General features: G+C 43.0%; 1 protein-coding gene across 1 annotated transcript in view; it reads left to right on the top strand.

The window, feature by feature from the left end:
- ANKRD13A (ankyrin repeat domain 13A) overlaps positions 1-21,696 on the top strand; it is a 30,718-nt gene that overhangs the window by 5,302 nt on the left and 3,720 nt on the right. Inside the window, exons 2-12 of the mRNA XM_032847429.1 lie at positions 6,053-6,185; positions 6,973-7,097; positions 9,476-9,521; positions 10,870-11,013; positions 11,712-11,901; positions 15,639-15,705; positions 17,077-17,158; positions 18,247-18,308; positions 19,055-19,185; positions 19,702-19,859; positions 20,654-20,767. Of these exons, the coding sequence (XP_032703320.1) occupies positions 6,053-6,185; positions 6,973-7,097; positions 9,476-9,521; positions 10,870-11,013; positions 11,712-11,901; positions 15,639-15,705; positions 17,077-17,158; positions 18,247-18,308; positions 19,055-19,185; positions 19,702-19,859; positions 20,654-20,767 (1,252 nt within the window). The remainder of the gene's footprint in view (positions 1-6,052; positions 6,186-6,972; positions 7,098-9,475; positions 9,522-10,869; positions 11,014-11,711; positions 11,902-15,638; positions 15,706-17,076; positions 17,159-18,246; positions 18,309-19,054; positions 19,186-19,701; positions 19,860-20,653; positions 20,768-21,696) is intronic.

Raw genomic sequence — 21,696 nt, 5'->3', positions numbered from 1 at the left:
CACCAGCATCAAATTCCAGAACGTTTTCACCTCTCCAGAAAGAAACCCCGTACCCTGTAGCCACTCTCCATTTCCCCTCCACCCCTCCAGCTCCGGGCGACTGCTAATCTACTTGCGGTCTCTTTAGATTTGCCTATACTGGACATTTCCTATAAATGGAATCCTATAGTATGTGGCCTTTTGTGTCTGGCTCCTTGGACTTACCATGTGTGTGAGATTCATCTACACTGTGGGACAGATCAGGCCTTCATTCCTTTCTTTGGCTGAATAGTATTCCATTGTCTGGGTGTGCTGGATTCTGTTTATCGTTTTACCAGTTGATGGATACTTGTCCCTGCTGAACTTTTTGGCTGTATGAATAATGCTGTATGCACATTTGTGTACAAGTTTTCATAGGGATGTATGTTTTTATTTCTCTTGGGTCAATACCCATGAGAGGAATGGCTGGGTCATATGGTTACTCTGTGTTTGACTTTTTGAAGACATGCCCACCATTTTTCAGATTGGCTGAACCATTTTACATTCCCACTGGCCATGCGTGAGGGTTCCAGTTTCTCCACATCCTTGTCCACATTTGCTGTTCTTTTGGACTGTAGTCATCCTCGTGGGTGTGAAGTGGTATCTCATTGTGATTTTGACTGAGATTTCCCTAGTGATGAGAGAAATTGAGCCTCTTTTCATATACTCATTGACACTGGCATATCGCCTTTGAAGAAATGTCTATTCCAGATCCTTTGCCCATTTAAAAATTGGGTAGTCTTTTTATCCTTAAGAAGTTCAAGTTCTTTGTATAGTCTCGATACTAAGTAGCCCCTTGTCAGATAAATGACTTACAAATATTTTTTCCCCTTCTGTGGGATGTCTTTTTACTTTGTTATATCACATAAAGTACAAAAATTTTTAGTTCTGATGAAGTACTATTTATCTCTATTTTCTGTTGTCTCTTATGCTTTCGGTATTGTATCTAAGAAGGTTTTGCCTAACCCAAGGTCACAAAGATGAACTTCTTTGTTTTCTTCTAAGAGTTTTATTGTTTTGGCTCKTCTGTTTGGGTTTATGATCAATTTACAGCTAATTTTCATGTATCATATATATAAAACTTCATTCTTTTGCATGCGGATATCCAGTTGTTCAAGCACCATTTGCTGAAAAGATTATTCTTTCCCCACTGAATTATTTTGGCACCCTTGCTGAAAACTAATTGACCATAAATGTGTAAGTTTATTTCTGGACTTTAAATTGTATTCTGTTGATTCTGCCTTTCTGCCAATACCACACTCTTGATTGCTGTAGCTTTGTACACAGTTAAATTTTGAATTTGGTAAATGTGAGTCTTCAAACTTTGCTCTTTTCCAGATGGTTTTGGCTATGCTGGTCTCCTTGCACTTCCTTAAGAATTTTAGGATCAGCTAGTCAATCTTTACAAAAAGTCAGCTGGAATTTTGATAGGTGGTGCATTGACTCTGTAGCTCAGTTTGGGGAGTACTTTTTTTTTTTTTTAAGATTTTATTTATTTATTTGAGAGAAAGAGAGCATGAGGAGGGGGGTGGGGCAGAAGAGAGGGAGATGCAGACTCCCTGTTGAGCAGGGAGCCAAATGCGGACTCTATCCCAGGACCCTGGGATCATGACCTGAGCCAAAGGCAGACACCTAACTGACTAGGCCACCCAGGTGCCCTCAGTTTGGGGAGTATTAACATCTTTTTTTTTTTTTTTAAGATTTTTTTTTTTTAAATTTATATATTTGACAGAGATCACAAGTAGGCAGAGAAGCAGACAGAGAGAGGGGAGGAAGCAGGCTCCCTGCCAAGCAAAGAGCCCATGATGCGGGGCTCGATCCCAGGACCCTGGGATCATGACCCAAGCCGAAGGCAGAGGCTTTAACCCACCCAGGCTCGTCTAGTATTAACATCTTGAATATTAAGTCTTCTGAACCATGAGCATAGATGTTTTTCCCTTTATCTAGATCTTAAATTCTTTAAACAATGCTTTATAGTTTTCAGATTGTATGTTTTGTACTTTTATTTATTCCTAAATATTTTATTCTTTTTGATGCTATTGTAAATGGAATCGTTTTCATAATTTCATTTTGAGTTGTGTTACAAGTGCATAGAGATACAATTGATTTTGTTTCGTTTTTCAAAATGGAAGTATAATTAACATACAATGTTCTATTAGTTTCAGGTGTACAACATATTGATTTGACAGTTCTATACATTTTTCAGCACTCACCGTGATAGTGTAGTCACTACCTGTCACCAAACAACGTTATTACAATATTATTGACTGTATTCCCTATACTGTACTTTTCATCTTTGTGCCTTACTTATTTTATAACTGTAAGTTTGTATCTCTTAATCCCCTTTATCTATCTTACCCATCTCTCCATTCACCTCCCCGCTAGCAACCACTAGGTTGTTCTCTGAGAAATATAATTGGTTTTTGTGTATTGATCTTGTATCCTCCAATCGTGCTGAACTCCTTCATTAGTTCTAACCTTTTAGTGGATACCTCAGGATTTTCTGTGTATAAAATAATGTAAAATATGAATAGAAATCATTTTACTTCTTCCTTTCTAATCTGGATGCCTTTTCTTTCTTTTTCTTGCCTTATTGCCCTGGTTAGAACATCTAGTACAGTATTGAATAGAAGCGACAAAAGAGAATGTACTTGGCTTGTTCCTTATCTTAGGGGGAAAACATCCAGTCTTTTACTGCTAAGATAACGTTAGCTGTGGTGTTCATAATGGGATGCTCTTTGAGGAAATTCCCTTCTATTTCTAGTTTGTTGAGTGCTTCTTGTTTTTTTTTTATTTTTATTTGGTATCATGAAGGGGTGTTGGATTTTGTTAAATGCTTTTTCTGCATTGTTTTAGCCGTGTTTGGGCCACTGTAACAAAATACCATAGAGAGGGTAGTTGATAAACAATAGAAACTTACTTCCTGAAGTTCAGGAGGCTCTCAGTCCAAGATAATGGTGCTGGCAGATTTAGTGTGGTGGCTGGAGAGGGCTCTCTTCCTCGTTCATAGCAGGATCTTTCCAGCTGTGTCCTCACATGGTGGAAGTGGGGCTAGCAAACTCTCTGGCCTCTTTTATTAAGGCACTAATTCCATTCATGAGGGCCCCACACTCACGACCTAAGCACCCCCCACAAAGGCCCCACTTCTAATACCATCATCTTTGAAGGGTTAGCATTTTGACATAAGAATGCAGACTACATTCAGACCATGTGCATCTATTGAGATGGTCATGTGTTTTTAAAATTTTATTCTATTAATTTGATTAATTATCAGGTGTTAAACCACTTTTGCATTTGGGATAAATCTCACTTGGTTTTGGTGTTTAATAACCTTTCTGTGTATTGCTAAATTTGTTTTGCTACTATATTGTTGAGGATTTTGCATCTATATTCATTAGAGGTATTGGTCTGTGGTTTTCTTTCTTTGGCAGTGTATTTATTATCAGGATAAACCGGGCTCATAAAATGAGTTGGAAAGTTTTCCTTTATCTTCTATTTTTTGGGGGGGGGGGTGGATTTGTGAAGAATTGGTATTAATTCTTTGAATGTTTGGCAGAATTCACCGGCAAAGCCATCTGGGCCTGAGCTTTTTTAAAGTTCAAACATTACTGATTCAGTCTCTTTACTTGTTACAAATTATTCAGATTTTCTGTTTTTTAAGTCAGTTTTGCCGGTTTGTATCTGTCTAGGAATATGTGCCTTTCATTTAAGCCTCTAATCTGCTGGCATACAGTTGTTTATAGTATTCCTTTTATTTTTTATTTTTTAAGGTTTTATTTATTTATTTGACAGAGAGATCACAAGTAGGCAGAGAGGCAGGCAGAGAGAGAAGGGGAAGCAGGCTCCCTGCTGAGCAGAGAGCCCGATGCGGGGCTTGATCCCAGGACTCTGAAATCATGACCTGAGCTGAAGGAAGAGGCTTAACCCACTGAGCCACCCAGGCGCCCCACATAGTATTCCTTTTAAATACTCTGTATTTCTGTAGAGTTGGTAGAGACATCCCTTCTTTCATTCCTGCTTTTGGTAACTGGAGTCTTCTCTCTTTCTTTCCTGGTCAATCTAGCTGAAAGTTTGTCAATTTTTTTGATATTTACCAAGAACCAATTTTCAGTTTTATTGTTTTTTTTTTTTTTCTGTATTGATTTGCTGTCCTCTGTTTTGCTAATTTCCACTTCAATCATCCGCAGTCTTTAATCCCAGTCCCCATAATATTCTTCCTTCCTTCTCTCTTTTCACATGATTCTCACATGAGAAAGAGGCACAGGAGGCTCCGAAGGGCTACAGTCAGCAACACAAAATGTTGCTGCTGTCTGGCTCGTACGTAAGTTTTTTTCCTATGGTCCAAAATAGGACAAAGTCAAGAACTTAATGAATTTGGCTTTGATTTTACACATCATATCTAGTGGTTGCCCAGGAGCTTGAGTATCAGTCCTTGGTCCAAGATGTTAGTTTTGTTCTGGGGTGTGAATTGCATAAAATAGAATTTGCCCTTTTGTTTGACAAATATCATTAAACATCGCCCCTCTCTCAGGCAGTGTGCTAAAACCCAGCACCTTTCCCATAGACTGAACTTGTTAGGTGAGGAAACAGTTTATATAACAGATATGTAAGAGGTAATGAACTTGTTAATTATGTCTCTCCTGCTAAACTGCAACTCAGGTAAAAATCTTTAGCTAGATTACTTTTTAAAAAATAATGGTTTAATGCAAATTAGAGACCAGGGTTGTGGAAGTTAGGGAATATGGGATATGAGACTTGGATCCAGCCCTTTGGAAGAAGATCAGTGTCTCTGGTGAGAGGGACAAGCCATGCCCTTGGGGAAAGCCAGGGAATCCTGGGAGGTGCTGTGGGCCCCATTCCAGGAGATGTGTTGGTATTCCAGCGCTGGAGAGAACGCTGATGCCTGGGATTGGTCCAGGAGGACGTGTGCTTGCTTTGCAGAATGTCTTCGGCCACTGCTGTCATTCCTCGAGAACAGTTCCTGTCTTCACTGCACGGTAGCCATGATGCCCTTTGCAGAACAGGGAGGTTCAGTAGCTGTTGGGCAGTAGCTGTTTAGTTCTGCTTACCTTTCTCCATGTGGCCAGTAAGTGGAACATTCTGGTTATCTTTGGAGGCTGCAGTTAATGCCTGCACAACAACTAGCATCTCAAATCAAGATAAAAGCACATTTCCTGAGAAATAGTTGAGCACTTAAAACGTTTTACATCCTAGAAGTCCCATGGTGGTTTATTGTGTCCTTGGAAGAACGTTCAGAGCCATGTTTGGAAGGCAGCCTTCGGTCATTCCGACTGAGTTTAAACCAGCGAAACAGCCACTTGGCTCTCCACCCAGCGCAGGTTGGGGGAAGGAGGGCGGGAATAGGAATGAAGAGTAGAAGCCAGATGGCTGTGTCTAGCATGGGGAAGAAAACCTTTGAGGGGAAATGGACAACAGTGGCATGAGTCTCTTCCCCCATTTACCTATAAATATGTCCACGTCCCTGTCTGGCAAATCGTGCTCATTGTAGGACCTGTGGATGCTGCTGCTTCAGGGTACTTGGAACTCCATACAGAGCAATGAGAGCGGCGTTCTGGTGGGAACCCAGCTAGAGAATGTAGTTTTAGTCTGACCCCAGTTCTCTTCTGTGCTTTCCGTTTGGTTAAAGTCCTCTACTTCCTGTTCTAGACCTGATACATGCTTGAGAAATCCCCCATGTTCTGTGTCATGGGCTGGTTGCATTCATTAAAGCCCCGGCTTTATTTAGTCTTCATTTGAGTGCTGTGGAGGGCATAAGACGTGCCTGATGATCCGAGGCCTACGGCCAGCGTTTATTTATTAGGTGCTTCACTTTATAGAAAAAGGAACTCAGTAACCATCATCTTTATTATAGTCTCAAATTAATATTTCAGCCACTCCTGCATGCAAGCATTCTTTCTTCCACACACTGCTGTAACGTGCAATTTTCCATTTTATACTAAATTTTATCTCTCACACATTTCTTTATTTTGATGTAATATATACAGTTATATAAATGCCAGTGTTTACTTCACAGAATGTGGAGGCTCTGGATCCACGAGGTCGAACCTTATTGCACCTTGCTGTTTCTTTGGGACATTTGGAATCTGCTAGAGTCTTGCTCCGACATAAAGCAGACGTTACGAAAGAAAATCGTGAGGGATGGACAGGCAAGTATATTTTGAAAATATCTGAAAGCCTTTTGTTTCGGTGTCTCTTTCTGAATAAAGGCGAGTCTCAATGATAATTGCCCTTAAGTTATCTTTATATTAAGACTCTTTCTCTCTTGGGAGTAGGGGCCGGGGCGAGGAGATGCGGGCCTCAGAGACCTGCGGCACAATGGTCCGAACTGTGTCCTGGGCCAGAAGCCCTCAGTGGAGGGCGACTCCTATCCAGAAAGCAGCTCTCAGTGCAAACCCTTCCATCGCACATGAGTGTGGAGGCCAGATTCCTCCTGAGGAATGTGATGGTAACTCCAGTGAATCTGTTGGGATAGGCAAAATGAAAACGAAATTATGGCTGCTTCCGGGGATATCCTGGCATTTCACTTGCTTGCAAGCTCTCTGTTGGTCAGAGTAATTCTGTGTTGGCTGAGCAAAGATACACATAAGCCCTACCTACCCGATCCACATATAACCCCAGTTGTGTGATCACACAGGTAAAGCCTGCTCTCTGAAGACACTGTCAGGATTTCAGAACCAGTGGTAAGAGAGGGGGTGCAGGGGGAGGATGGAAGTCGGCTTGTTCAAGAGGCTACAAGCCCTGTATTTTCTTTTCACTCAGTTAAGAGCTAGCGATAAGCAGTCATGGTTGTAAAAGTAAGGTGGGGCTGTAGCCTCTCTTGCTCTTTGAAGAAAATGTTTGTCTTTGATCTGTAGACTCTCTTCGAACTAGCTTAGGAGTCTGTCAGAGTATGAGACTACTGGATGATGAAGTTTTCACCATTTTGGTTTTCAGTTTTACACGAGGCTGTGAGCACCGGTGACCCCGAGATGGTGTATACTGTTCTTCAGCATCGGGACTACCACAACACATCCATGGCCCTTGAAGGAGTTCCTGAGTTGCTCCAGAAGATTCTTGAGGTATCCATAAAAATGTGGCAATGCCATAATTTGCGTTAAAAGCTGACAACATAGCTGGAGAGACACAGTTAGACGTCCACGTGTACCTTCCCACAAGTGTAATGAATGGTAAATACGGTATATTTAGTACCAAAGGGCATTATCCCTCATCTATTAAATGTATGAGGTCTTTCACAGATTTTGTTTCTCCATCACTAGACCTACCCTTCTAAGTGCGGTTCAAGAGTTGTAACTGAACACAAATGGACATGAAGCAATTTGTCTAGGTAACTGTTTTCTTAACAGTGGCATTCTAAGCATTGGTCATCTTTTTTTTGAGAGAGAAAGTGTGTGCGCACATGTGAGTGGGGGCGGGGGGTGGGAAGGGCAGAGGGAGACAGAATCTTTAGCAGGCTCCCCACCCAGTATGAAGCCTGAGACAGGGCTCGATCTCACGACCGGGAGATCATGACCTGAGCTGAAATCAAGAGTTGGATACTTACCCAACTGAGCCCCTGCAAGGTGCCCCTGAGCATAGGTCATCTTGAGGAAACTGTGATGAGCATTGGTTACTGTACAGGGATTTCCAAGGCCTCTTGAGGCTCTGAAGTGTGTATGCACCTTCTTCTTGCCACTTGTTGACTCTAGGCATTAGCATTTTGTGACTTCCGGTCCATTGGCTTAATTTATTTACAGCCATTGGCTTTGGGCCCGTAAAGACCGTTATCTGTGAATTAAAGTGTATGGGCTCTGTGACACTTGGAGGTCATTTTTGTGAAAATTTACTTCTAGGCTCATGGACTGTTTTGCATCATGGTTGCCCTTCTCCAGAAAGTGTCTGTTACCTGCAAGAACCATCTTAGGAGCCAGTCATGGAATGTTCTCAGAGCTGTGGGAGACAAGAAAGTATTAGTGCTTCAATTTCCGTGTCATTTATTCTTAAGCACATAAGGGAGCTTCCCAAAATATCTCCAAAGATATTTGCTAGATAAATCCACTTTACAACTTTAGTCAACATGTTTCTTGAGAAAAATTAACAGCTGTGTTGAGAAAAGGAACAGCTTTGCTGTAAGACAATCACTGCTCATTATCTGAGCACACTTTTTAAAAAATGTATTTCTCTGACACTCAAGCAAAATTGTTCCTGGAGTTACTCATTTTTCACAGAGTACACAAAACCTTCCATGAAATATGAAATAGTTGTCTGCATTGTTTTTAAGCTGCGTTGTGTGTGAGTGTGCAAAAGATCAAGGGGATTTCTTGTTTTCTTGTCTAGCTTACTGGAGGAGGAACTAAAAACACACTCGCCCACTTGGCGAACCAGAAACTGACTTAATGTGGGGTCACTCTTCATTTTAAAAATGCCATGTAAAGGACTTTCTGTTTTTTAACCTGTACTGAGCCATACCAGTAACCTGCATTGGGTTGTGTTCTCTGCTTGAAGTTAGACAGAGCCTGTGAATGACCTGTGTGCCCAGTGGCACCAGATGTTGCTGACATTTTGTCTTTTAACATTGGCTCTTTAAAACAAGCCCCCCCCCCACCCCCGCCTTGTCTGCTGCCCCTCGGAGAGCCTTTGCGCATCACTGGAATCCTGGTTTTACTCTAGGGTAGATTCTTGGTCTTCCTTTCTATTGCTTCTGTAAAAAACACGACAAAGCCATTGTGGACAGAGGGGGAACAGAGCAACACCTGGAATTTCTAGCATTTCTCTTCTTGGATGGTAACTGTTGGATTTCTTAAGTAAGCTCTCCAAGAACCTTCTGTAAGAATTCAGGGCAGATCAGAAAGTCATCCTAAACAGGACTTCTCTGGTGGTGTAAAATTTTATAAAGCCAAATTCTCAAAGTTTAAGAGGAAAATGAGGGCAGAAGTCTATTAACTGGAGGGAACATGAACTTCTTGGAGAGCTGATGTCTGGCAGCCTCCTCTGGTTTGGAGGTCCAGTAAATATGAAGCCCTTCCCAGCACACAAAACCTGTTGCAGTCAGGCAGATAGAATAGATGGAATTGATGTTCCTTTTTCTTTGTTCAGAATAGCCTGTTACCCACATTGCATGGTGGTGCCTAGGCCCATCTTCTAGGCTCATCTTTCTGCTACTGTTAGGAACCAGACTGAGTCCTAAATCAGATTTGATTTTATCCCTCTCTAACCTTGTTGCTCTTAGTTAACTTTATTAACTGTCTAGACATATTTTATATCAAGATAAAATAACAGCCTACATATAAAATAAGCATTTACTTTGATGGGTTTGCATTTTATGTTTCTTATTTTCTGTGTTCTCTCCTCCTCCCCACCTAAACTTAAACCCCCAAACTTAAAACCTCATTAACCCTTACCATGTTTGTGTTCAGTTAATAGTGCTAAGGATCATTTACTTTAAACCTTTGTCCTTCAGGCTCCAGATTTCTATGTGCAGATGAAATGGGAATTCACCAGCTGGGGTGAGTGGCTCTGGGTTTGTATTTTATTTGTTTCCAAAATTATTGAGCCTGAATATACATTTACTTTTCCTTTATAAAAACAATGTTTTTTTTTTTTTTTAATTATTTATATTTTGACAGAGAGAGACACAGTGAGAGAGGGAACACAAGCAGGGGGAGTAGCAGAGGGAGAAGTGGCTTCCCGCTGAGCAGGGAGCCCGATGCGGGGCTTGATCCCAGGACCCTGGGATCATGATCTGAGCTGAAGGCAGACACTTAACGACTGAGCCACCCAGGCGTCCTGAATGTATTATTATTTTTTTTAATCTAAGAAATGTGTAGGAAAGAGTAAGAAAAAACAGCCACCTATAGTCCCACTTAATTGCAATTACTGTTAATGCTTTTGGATATTTTCCTTCTAGTTTTCTCCTCCACACATAGGGATTTTTCTCTTGAGCATCTGTAAAGATAATATATAGACAATTTTGTCTCCTTTTCTTGTCACTTAGAGCTGATACCTATCCATATTATTAGGTTTTTTAAATGGCTAAAATTTTAGTAAGTAGATTTGCCATAATTTATTACTCATTTCCTTATGTGGTTCAACTTGCTTCATTTAAACTTGTTATTCTATGGAAGAAGATGAGACAAATGTTGGGATAGCTTAATGTTTTTACAAAATGGATGTATTTCTCTAAAATCTTATGTAAGGCAAGTTGACTGACAGTAATTTTCATAGATGTTCCACTTTTATTTCTTGTAGATCAGTTAATGACAGCTCTTAATTCCCAGGTTCCCAGCTGTTTCGCACCGACTTTTCTGTCAGGCAAAAAGTCATATTTGTAATGAAACATTTAAATGAAGTAAAAAGTATGTAACAGAAGAGAACTTCAGGTTCTTCTGGAAACCTTACAAGTTCTTTTCAATGCCGAAGCAGCCACAGATCTTAGCTGTGTTAGGTCTGATATTTTGAAGGGTGGATGTGGCAATGTGGCAGGCCACAGCCACATGGTCAGAGCAGCGTATGTGAGCGAGAAGGCCAGGTGGACACGCTGTATAGCCCTGATGGTGGTGACGGTCACAGAGAGACGTTCAGTTTTGGGATTGAAAACACCTCTGGGAGATTCATTCAGGGTCTTCTCTGGGTAAGACATACACCTGCACTTTTATAAAGAGCTATAGAACAGAAGGTCTGTTTTTTAAAAGTGACCACCTGGATCCTCAGTGTGGGAGCCAAGCCCAGTTCTGTCTGACAGTCACTGTCCAGCCACTGCTTTCCTTTTATTAAAGTCCCAATCCAGATTTCCTGGGCCTACATGTTCTGCTTGGCCCTCAGGTTTCTCCTCAGTAGTACGTTTCTCTTCTCTAGTGCCCTTGGTTTCCAGAATATGCCCGAACGATGTGTGTCGCATTTGGAAAAGTGGTGCCAAGCTGCGTGTGGATATCACATTGCTGGGATTTGAGAACATGAGTTGGATAAGAGGGAGGCGTAGTTTTATATTTAAGGGAGAAGGTGAGTGATTCTGTTCTGTTTTCATAATCACTGCTCATGCTAAGTTACAGACTGCTTTTTGACCATCAAAATGTGTTTACATTCCTATACTTTATCTGACCCTGTCTGGGGCTTTTTTTTTTTTTTTTTTTTCTTTTTTGGTTATTCTTGTTAACTTTACAGCTCTTGATTCCTCAATTTTATATCTTTTTTGGGTAGTTCTCTTGATTCTCTTCCCCATATCATTTACCACCCAATACTGTTACAGTTTTGACATGCGTCTGTCCCACATTCCTGAATATTGAGTGGGAGACTGTCTTGTATCTCCCTATATTCCCTCAACAGGCAGGTGTAATCCTCCTGATGGAGGGTGAGAAAAATTGTATTGCCAGCCCAGCATGATACATAAACAATTTACATTAGTTATGTAAGTTGTATATTTGTAAGTTGTATATTTTAAAAAGTGCACAGATGTGTTGCCAATGAAAAAGGCAAAATGTTTTTAATGCCTGCAGTTCTGAGGAAGATGGCCTATGGGCTGTGGAAACTGGCCAGATAATCCCCATGTAAGTATGTAGTGAATAATCAATAGTCTTTAGGTTTTATCTGATAGCACTTGAGGGGAAAAATGTGAGATGATGCATTTTAACTTTTGAGGCTTCCTTGTTTTTGTGTCTTCTTTGCCTGGCGCTTGGTTATGCTGTTGTTTCCATTAACAGACAACCGGGCGGAGCTGATGGAAGTCAACCATGATGACAGAGTGGTCACCACTGAACACTTTGACCTTTCCCAGGAAATGGAGCGCCTCACTCTGGACTTGATGAAGCCAAAAGGCAGGGAAGTTGAGAGGCGGCTCACAAGCCCAGTCATTAACACCAGCCTCGATACTAAAAATATTGCTTTTGAAAGGTACGCATTTTGGTTCTGCATTTTAACATCTAATCCCTTTACGGCTATCTTTAGTAGCATGTAGATATGAATCGGAAATTATGGGTGGATTGGGATTTTTCTAATCCGGCATAATAAACAGTAGTGGGTTTTAACATTGCTTTCTGTTCTAACCAAGTAAAAGCCATAGCTGACCTCCTCTTTCATAGATCATTTTTACAGCACATTGGTTACATCTTGGAGAAATGTCTTCATATTCTTTTATGGGCCCTTTCTAATGGATTTTATTTGAATTTTTTGTTTTGGTGTTTGGGGATCCATAAGACTCCCTAGTCCCAAACCATGGAGCTTTGAGTTTCTGGAAGCTAGAATTGACCCAGTATTGATTGTGGTTGTACTGATATTAGTCAGATTCACACTTACTGTATAGTTTAATGTGGCCCTTTCCCCCTGTGAGGCCTGAGAGTTTAGAGAAAAAGTCTGGAGGAGTTTTCGGTTCTTTTCCAGATTCTACCAGAAGAAACTTCTGGAGAGGTTTGTACCTTGGTTAACCAGGACGAGAACTGGTCATCTGCCTCTGGACCGGGCAGAGGCATGGAGAACTTTTGAGTGTAGGGGAAGCAGAGGCTGTCAGAGCTGTTGGCCTGAGTGTTTTTACCTCCAAACACATTGAGCTGAGGGAGTCTGCGAGAGCCCTGAGTGTTTGCCTAGGATGTCACATCCAGCTCTCTGTAATCCAAAGCAGCACAACCTGAGATAACATGGACATATATTATCCTGGATTTAGGCTTTCTTTACTTTTAGTGAATATACAACCTTTCCTCTCTTTTTCTTTTCTTTGTTTCCATAAAATTAGTTTGTAAGACTGAGAATTTTCTGATGAGTCAAGTATAAGAGTGAAATGCCCCTTTCTTTGAATTTAGATAGAGCAACGGAATTAGGGCATCCGTTAGTAGCAGAAGAGAAAACCCAAGTGTCAGCCTGTGTGGTGTCCTGATACCACTGCTGCTTGGGTAGTGGTACCCCTGTGAGGCGTGGTCAGTGCCCCATCACCAGCCTTGCCAGGTATAGCTATCTACTAGGGACTGACTGTGACTTTACCTGGGAGGGTTTGGGGCAGACCCCTGAGGCTTGGCACACACCTCTGCAGACACCTTCAGCTAGGGTTCTGTTGGGAAAGCTGGGAAGAGAGGAGCCTGCCCTCCCTGCTGTAGCCCAGCTGTGGAGATGGGGGTGAGAAGAACTGAGTGCCACTGGCAGGGCCCCTGAATGACTATGTGGCTTTGGGGAGGTGGCTTGGTCTCTCCGGATTTCGGTGTCCTTGAAAGAAAGAAAGGAGTGAATCTTGAGATATGCTGCTAAAGTCCCCATGATCCTAAGATGTCATGAGAAGAGCTGCTGTTCCCTTTAGTTCACTGGCAGAGTTGGTAGAGTCAGTGCTCTTAAGTGTAATTTACAAAGATCGTGCTGATTACTGGCTGAAGGTAGATGGTATATGAGGGCACGTTCCATTTGTGTGGAGGACTAAGGCACATCTGATGGTCATATGGTTACTAGGTTTTCAGAAGGTTCAAGCTAACCTCCTTTTTTGCAACTGACAGTGGGTCTCGGAGAAAGGGTTTCTGGAAGACGTGCTTTTTTGGTGGTGCTCAGAATTAAATATGCAGTTAGTGAGTTTTGGAGCCACTCGAGTGGTAGAAATGGTGCGTGCACGTCCTTCCTACTGGAGGTGGGAGTGTGTGTTTGATTGAATCTGGAAGGTGTGCTCTCTTGCAATAGTCGTTTTTGTCCGTCTCTTTCCTCTCTCTGATCTGTTCCTGACAGCCTGAGGCTTGCTTCCTGCATGAGTTTTTGGCCTCCCTTATATACCCTCTGGCTGAAGTCTGGGTTGGTCTCGTCCCTGAAAGATTAGGCTCTGCCAGCCTTAAACAGAACATTCCCTGCCACCCTCAGAGCCTTTCTCTGCATGGCTCAGCAGCCTCCAGGCTGCAGCATTGGCCCCTGGTATGGCAGTCTCGACAGAGGTGAAAATGGCAGAGGGGGAGCTGGTGTCCCCCTGTCATTTTCAGATGCCTCTGCATGTAAAGTTAATGAAGAGCCAAGGAGTTATTAGACTTTTGGTTTTAAATTAGGACGCTGAATTTAATAAGCAAGCTGTCAGAGGGGGAGTGGAAAGGGAAGGGGAGCAGCCAGGACTCCCAGCCAAGCAGATGCAGAGAACTGAGCAGCATGGCGGTCTCCAGGGAGAACGGCGCAGCTCCGTTTCCCCAGCAGGCCCGCAGGATGAAGGAGAACAGACTGAGTCATCCTTTGGTACCTCGGAAGACTGTGTGCCAGGAAACAGTTCTCCCCAGGCCAAAATATCAAGTGACTTGGTGAAAGACAAGGAACCGAGGACTGAATCTGTTAACTAAAAGGACTGTCTTGATTTTCAGTTCTTGATGACTAAGAGGGGACTCGGGTTTATGATTCAGTGTGGACCCTAACCCTTTGCCCCCTAGATTTCAGTTTTGTTTCTGAAATGTGAAGTGGAGATAGCTAGCATTTGGTGTAATCCTTTTAGGGTTTCTTGCTCTCCGTCCATGGGTCATGCTTCCTTCATTGTGGACTAATTGGAAAGGTGAAGCTCTGGTCCCTCCTTTCTCTGATGGGCTGTAATGTACGTATAAAACTTTGCATACCCAATCTGGACTAATAAAGCCGTTTGGAAACATGAGATGCAAATGGCCTGTATCTTTGTTGTGAGTTGGCTCACCTGCCAGTTCCTGGAGCTTCCTGCGTGATGTCCCACTTCCCTCTGGGGTCAGAGCAGAAGGCAGGCAGGCCAGTTCTGCATGGGGCCAAGTGCAGCATGGAGCTAGAATATGATGGAGTGGAGCTAGGATGTGATGTCCTAGACAAAAGGGCGGACCAGACTGGTCAGGGCTCCCCTCTGAGTGGTAGTATTTCCCAGGATGAGCTGCTTTGAAAATGAACCACAGCCTCTTGGTCGCTCTTGGCTCTAAATGCATTTTTACCCAGAAGTATGTTGAGTGGGATAACTGGGTTTTCAGGCACCTTGACCAACGCCGTAGTGGCCGCTGGAATGCTGGGCTACTTTAAAAGCAGTTCAACAGACCTGGAATCAATGCCTGGGCTGAAAAACTGCTTTTAACATAACATCCTTTCCTCTGCTGCACCAAACCTGATAAAACATGTGACTCCCAAGCCATTTTGCAGGCATTAATGGCTTCTCCAAGCAGCTCGCCACAGTGATGAGTTCCTGCCCCACCTCCTCTCTCCGGAGGAGCAGGATGGTCTGTGCCTTGTTGTTCTATGAATTCCTCGATTGAGATGCGGCTGCTCATGGGGACAGAGCTGCTGACGTCCATGCCCACAGTTACGATGATCCAGACAAATGCTCAGACCCAGATTGCACCTCGTGGCGAGCCCTTGGACGCTGGTCATCTTCATTTCTTTAGGACAGCTGTCTAGTCAGTGTCACCACGCTTGTCCCCTGTGCTGGCGGTTTCTGTAAAGAAGCCAAGAGTGGAGGCTTTCTATGCCAGGGGTGAGGCGAATTGATTAATAACTGTGGGAGGGGGTGGGGCTGTGTAAGCCATCTGTCACCAAGAGCATCCTTTTGTGGACAGTAGGACCATATTCACCAAGTGGCCTTCACCACCTTAAGCTGGGGGAAGTAAACTATAAAGGCGGCAGGGATAAATCTGAATGGCATTTTGTACATGTAGAAATTTGTGGTGTTCACTTTTTATCAGAACTAAATCCGGATTCTGGGGCTGGAGGACAGATAAAGCAGAAGTTGTTAATGGTTACGAAGCAAAGGTAAAAGGAAACTCTTAAAATAAGATTTAATATAGCTATTTAGCTTCTATGCAAATGAGGAGTCTGTTCAGATTGTTTTCATGCCTCTGCCGTGGAGATGCTCTGGGGAATAACGTACTGCTTGGCGTCTCTCAACTTGGATTTGTATCTGATCTGACGTTCAGAAAATAGAATAGCATGTCCCGAGGAGGCCCCTAGGTATGCCAAAGAGAAACAGCCCTGTAGAGAAGTGAGTCTGGGTGCCATTCTCCCCCCGGGGAGCGACCGTTCCTTTAATTCTTTAAGGACAAAAAGAAAGGATTAGACTTAGACCTGCATGTTGATCTTTTTTTTATAACCTGAGTGGGTTTAAAGAAAAAAGAAAAGTAAAGTAGCTTTAATAATCTCGCATTTTCGTAGTCAGCCTAATTGTAACCAGTGGCTTGACAGCCCACTCGCATGACATCAGTGCATTAAGAATATAGTTGTCAAGAGTGGAGACTGCTGTCAGTGGGGGCCTCTGGTGTCTTGTCAGCGGGAGCTCTCTGCTTGCTGGCTTCTCTGTAGCTGTGCAGTCTAGCAGGGATTGCTGGCTCCCAGGGCCGGAGTCGGCTGCTGCAGGATCCTCTGGTGACCTCTGAGCGTGCAAAGACACTTAACGTCATGCCCAGCAAGATGCATTTAGACACAGTCGCTCCAGTGCTGTGTGGGTTTCCTCTAGTCTCTGATCGTGCAGGAATCCACATATATGCAGAAGGGCACATACAGTTAATTCCGCTTACCATGAGATTTGGTCTTCCAGAACCCCACATTCCTCAGGCGGCCTTGAGAACAAGAGCCCTGACTGGTGGTGAGGATAATTTTTTGTCTGTAGAGGGAATAGCTTTTTAAATAGTGACTTGCCAGTTTCCTCGTTAAGTCTTAATGGGTATAGAGAACCTTGTGTTTGTTCCGTTTTCCTTCCGCCCAGCAGATGGCTGTCTAAGTCAGTCCTGTTATAAGATCACCACAGATAGTACAGAAGCCCATGATGCGGCTTTGGGATAGGAATAGCGTGATAGGAATCCAGCAGGGAGGCCTAAATTTCAGGACCTTTGTTCGAGGGTGTTTAGCAACACAAAGGGCAGGCGGGAAGCTGCAGCCATCCCTGTTCACTCCTCGGTATTTAAAACTGTCAGAGATGCAAATTAACTGCTGATGCATTTCTAAGTTGATAGCTTATATATTTTTCTCTGAAGGATCCTAATGATTGTCAACCATTTCTCATTTTTATTTTGCTGAATTTTTTTTTCTTTTTTCTTTTTTTGGCTTCAGCATTCTTACTCTTGCTATGCTTATTTTTTGAGTTTTGATTCCCTGTGTCACTGTTTTCTTTTGCACACGTCTCTCAAGGTTTACACAGTAAACAATGTGAGTGTGATAACCAAAATCCGGACAGAACATCTGACTGAGGAAGAGAAAAAGAGATATAAAGGTAATCCCCACCTTTTGTTTGGCCTAGAGAGAGAGAGCCTTTGTTGGCTTCATTAAATTTTGGGTTGAATGTGGTCAGGTCAGGCTCATCCTAACCCTAACTCCTTTTTACAAAAATTTCCTTAGTCTGGCCCATTCTTTTTTTTTTTAAGATTTTTATTTATTTATTTATTTAACAGAGAGACAGAGAGAGAGAGAGAGATATCACAAGTAGGCAGAGAGGCAGGCAGAGAGAGAGAGGAGGAAGCAGGCTCCCCGCTGAGCAGAGAGCCTGATGTGGGACTCCATCCCAGGACCCTGAGATCATGACCTGAGCCAGAGGCAGAGGCTTAACCTACTGAGTCACCCAGGTGCCCCTGTCTGGCCCCTTTTTGAAGATATTACCTATAGTTGGCTTCAAGTGTAATTAAAGCCATGCAGGAGGGTTTGTGCTTGTGTTCTGAAGAACAGTTGCTGGATCTGACATATAGGTAGATAAGGGTATTGGAGACTAGTTCTCCCTGGAATGAGCGAGTCAGTCCAAACTCGTACCATGGAAGATCTGGACAGAACCTGGACTATGAGCCCAAACTCTGCCAATGCGCAGTGGTTATATCCGAGCCCCACCAGTGGCCTGTTGTTTGGCCTTAAGTTACCTACCCTCTGGGGCTCAGGTTCCTCAGCAGTGAAATGGGGGTGCTTGGGAGGATGGGACGAGTTGCTTCATGTAAACCTTTGGAAGGTTCCCGCAGTGTGGCAAGCACACGGTCATTGTTGGGTGCCTCCACCACCACCGCTGTTATTAGGATTCTGGTTTGACAGATGAGAACTCTGTGGCCCCCCCCACCCCAGGCTCACTCCTAAACCCAAACTCTTTCTACTCTAGTTCTTGTAACTGTTGCTAACCTAGGTTAGAGACCCTAATAAAAAATGTCCTATGAGGGATAAATTAGCTGATGGTTATTATAGATGATTTTACCAGCCTGCCCGTAAATGGACTTCCTAACATAGGTAGCTGGGATCCAGAACTTTAAAATAGGATGAGAATCTCTTTCTGTAGGCACAAGTAAGGCATAATAGTAGACATTAAACTTTTCCTCCCTTCTCTAGCGGACAGGAACCCACTGGAATCTTTGCTGGGAACTGTGGAACACCAGTTTGGTGCTCAAGGGGTAAGTGGAAGCAGCGAGCTCTCAGGTTCAAGAAAGGACATGACTTTGCTGTGCTGTGATGGCATTTACTGAACCTGACCAGGCCTCTCTGTCTGCAAGGCTGAAGAGCACTCCTAGCTGAAATCGGAGATACTCTTTTGGAAGAGAAATAAATGAGTCTTACAAATACAGATTTTAGAGGAGGGTCATGACTGTGGAATTCAGGTGCTTTCTCTCTCATCAAACTTAGAAAGGATTCAGGACTTTCTGTTTTAACCGAGCACCTTAACAAACATTTTCTTATTTGATCCTTATGAGAACTCTGTGGAGTTGGTATAATGGCTGTCAGAGGGTCAGAAAACCGAGATTTCCTTTCCAGTGTCCCGAGCAAGAGCCTGACAGAGCTGGAATGTAAGCTCCAGGTCTCCTAGGTCTTATGTGCTTTCAGCCATTTCTCTCTTTTTTCTTTTTTCCTGTCAGGAGATAAAAATGCTAAAGAGAGTGGAGAAACATTTGACATGGAGAGACCCGTTAGGCTATCTTTGTCATTTCCTCACACCTTTGTGGATTTTCTTGTTCTGTGTCATAACTTAGTTAAAAAAAAAAAAAAAAAAGTATGTGTGGGGTGCAGTTGGGGGGGAGGGAAAAGACTAGAATGTCCTGATCTGTAGCTGGTTAATACATCCACCTCTGGGGCTGAGTGCCATAGGTCTCCACTTGTGAGCACCAATTGGCATTTCTGATTCCCCTGAGTTCTGGCTTGGCAGGACCTCACCACGGAATGCGCCACTGCCAACAACCCCACAGCCATCACGCCTGAGGAGTACTTTAATGAAGAGTTTGATCTGAAGGACCGGGACATTGGAAGGCCAAAAGAGCTGACAATTAGAACGCAAAAGTAAGAGGGGCTCAGCGGCCACACGGATTCTTGTTTCAGAAGTTGTGCTGTTTCGTGGGGTCGTGTTGTCATTTTTGTGTCCCTTTCCTTTAAACATCATTTGGAAGTTACTTTATCTGAGAAAAGCAAATAGCAGATTGCACACCTTCTTATTAGCCCTTTTCCAAATGGAGTAGAGATGGGATATAAGAATTCCTTGTCCTTTTTACTACCAGCAAGCTTCAGCTGATCCAGTGGAAAGATCCACCAGCGCTCAGTTCCTTCACGCTTGCTGTCAATTCCAGCTGCTGCAGGGGGAGGTCAGCATGCTGGGCATTTCTCCTGATGGCCAGATCTCATGGTCGTGCGAATTCCGCACAGGTCTAGTCCCTTCCCTGCTCCACATTAAGAGAAGTACGGTGGCTGGGAAGGCTGCATTCAGGAGGAGGCTGGTGCTTTCTTGCCGGCTGCGTGCAAGTCATTCACTTTCCCTGTCTGGGGGTGTTGGCCTCACTCTTGTCTTGGTCCATCTTGCAGATTCAAAGCGACGCTGTGGATGTGTGAGGACTTTCCGCTCTCTCTTGTGGAACAGGTCATTCCCATCATTGATCTCATGGCCCGAACCAGTGCTCATTTTGCACGGCTGAGAGATTTCATCAAACTGGAATTCCCACCTGGATTTCCTGTCAAAATAGGTACTGACTACTAAACCACAGGAGCACCTGCAGGTTCTGGCCATTTCTGTGGGTGACAGAATGTGCTTCAGGGCACTGGAATGTTTTTTTGTTTTTTTAAGATTTTATTTATTTATTTGGATAGAGGGCAAGAGAGAGCACAAGTGGGATGGGGGATGAGGTGGGGTGGGGAGAGGGAGAAGCAGGCTCCCCGCTGAGCAGGGAACCAGATGTGGGACTTGATCCCAGGACCCCAGGATCATGACCTGAGCTGAAGACAGATGGTTAACCAACTCAGCCACCCGGCACCCTGGCACTGGAACATTTTAGGCAAAAGTAGCAGACAGTACACATAATGGAGGAGGTCACAATGATCCTTTAGCTTAATATGGCTTAAAGAAGTGTCATTGGGAATGAATGGAAAACATTCATTGTTTTCATGTCACACTTAACTTAGGCATCAAATTAGATTGTTTCTGAGGAAGATCTCTGACACCAAGATCTTTGATACCTAAGTATGTTTTAGGGCCTGTAGTGGAATGCATAATCCTGTACACAATACATCGAACTTGTGAGGAATCTACAGTTCGGATAGTTGCATACTGCTGACACATTCTTCAGTGCGGGCTCAATCGCTTATTCACTGTGATCTAGGAAAAGCTGCTTAACCTCTCTGAATCTCAGTTCTCCCATCTGTATATTGGGAAGGGTAGTTATGTTAATGTATTTGATGTGTACAAGCATAGTAGGCACTCAGTAAATGGTGGCTATTATATTCTCGTAAAATTTATTTATAAAAGCTTTTATTTTGTTAGAAATTCCCTTGTTTCATGTCTTAAATGCACGGATTACATTTGGAAACGTCAATGGCTGTAGCACTGCTGAAGAAACTGGATCTCAAAATGTGGAAGGGACCCAGGCTGATACAGGTAAAAAAAGAAAAAAAAAAAAACAAGTTGGGCTTTGTGGTTTAAAAAAAAAGCACACATCCAGTTAATTACTAATTATTCAGTTTGACATTGGAGTATCTTATGAAATAGATCTCTGCACTGAATGAAAATGTTCGATTTCTTTGAGAGTCAGTGTAAAAACTTGTAGAATATGACCCCACTTGTATTTAAAAAAAAAAGCATAGTTTTAAAAACCAGCTCTATTGAGGTGTACTGTATATACAGTAAGATGCTCCCACTTTAAGTGTGACAGTTCGGTGCTTTTGGACAAATGTGTGTACCCACAGAACCACCACAGTCAAGATGTAGAGCATTTCTGTTACTTCACAAAATTTCCTCAGGCTTCCTTGCCATCCATCCACATTATCTTTTGGAGACTACTGTAAGTGGATTATTTACTTACTTTCCAGTTACTCGTTGGTAGTATATAGAAACAAAACTGATATATATATATATTTTTAGTTGTTTTGTCTGTTTTACTGGGGTAAAATGGTGTTCTGTGTCTTGGACTAGTTGAAGGATACACAGGCATTTACTATTTTTTGAGAGAGAGGGACAGAGAGCATGTGTAAGCTATGAGGGGGGTGCAGGGGGAGAGAATCTCAAGCAGACTCTATGGTGAATGCGGAGCCTGACTCAGGGCTTGGTGCGGGACTCAATTCCATGACCCCAAGATCATGACCTGAGCCAAAACCAAGAGGTGAATGCCCAACCGACAGCCACCCAGGTGCCCCATTTTATTATCATTTTTAGTTTAGTTTATAGACATCTTACTTTGTTTTATATGTTTACTGTATTTCATAATAAAAAAAGGAAAACTACAAAGAGTCCTTGGTGTGACTATGTATTATTCACACACATACACACACCGCATTTCCCAAAAGACATGCAAGGGAACACTGGTTACC

The sequence above is a fragment of the Lontra canadensis genome, unplaced genomic scaffold (genome assembly GCF_010015895.1).
Source record: "Lontra canadensis isolate GAN:19392208 unplaced genomic scaffold, GSC_riverotter_1.0 scaffold187, whole genome shotgun sequence".
Classification (NCBI taxonomy): Eukaryota; Metazoa; Chordata; class Mammalia; order Carnivora; family Mustelidae; genus Lontra; species Lontra canadensis.
This window is presented reverse-complemented; position numbering and strand designations above follow the sequence as displayed.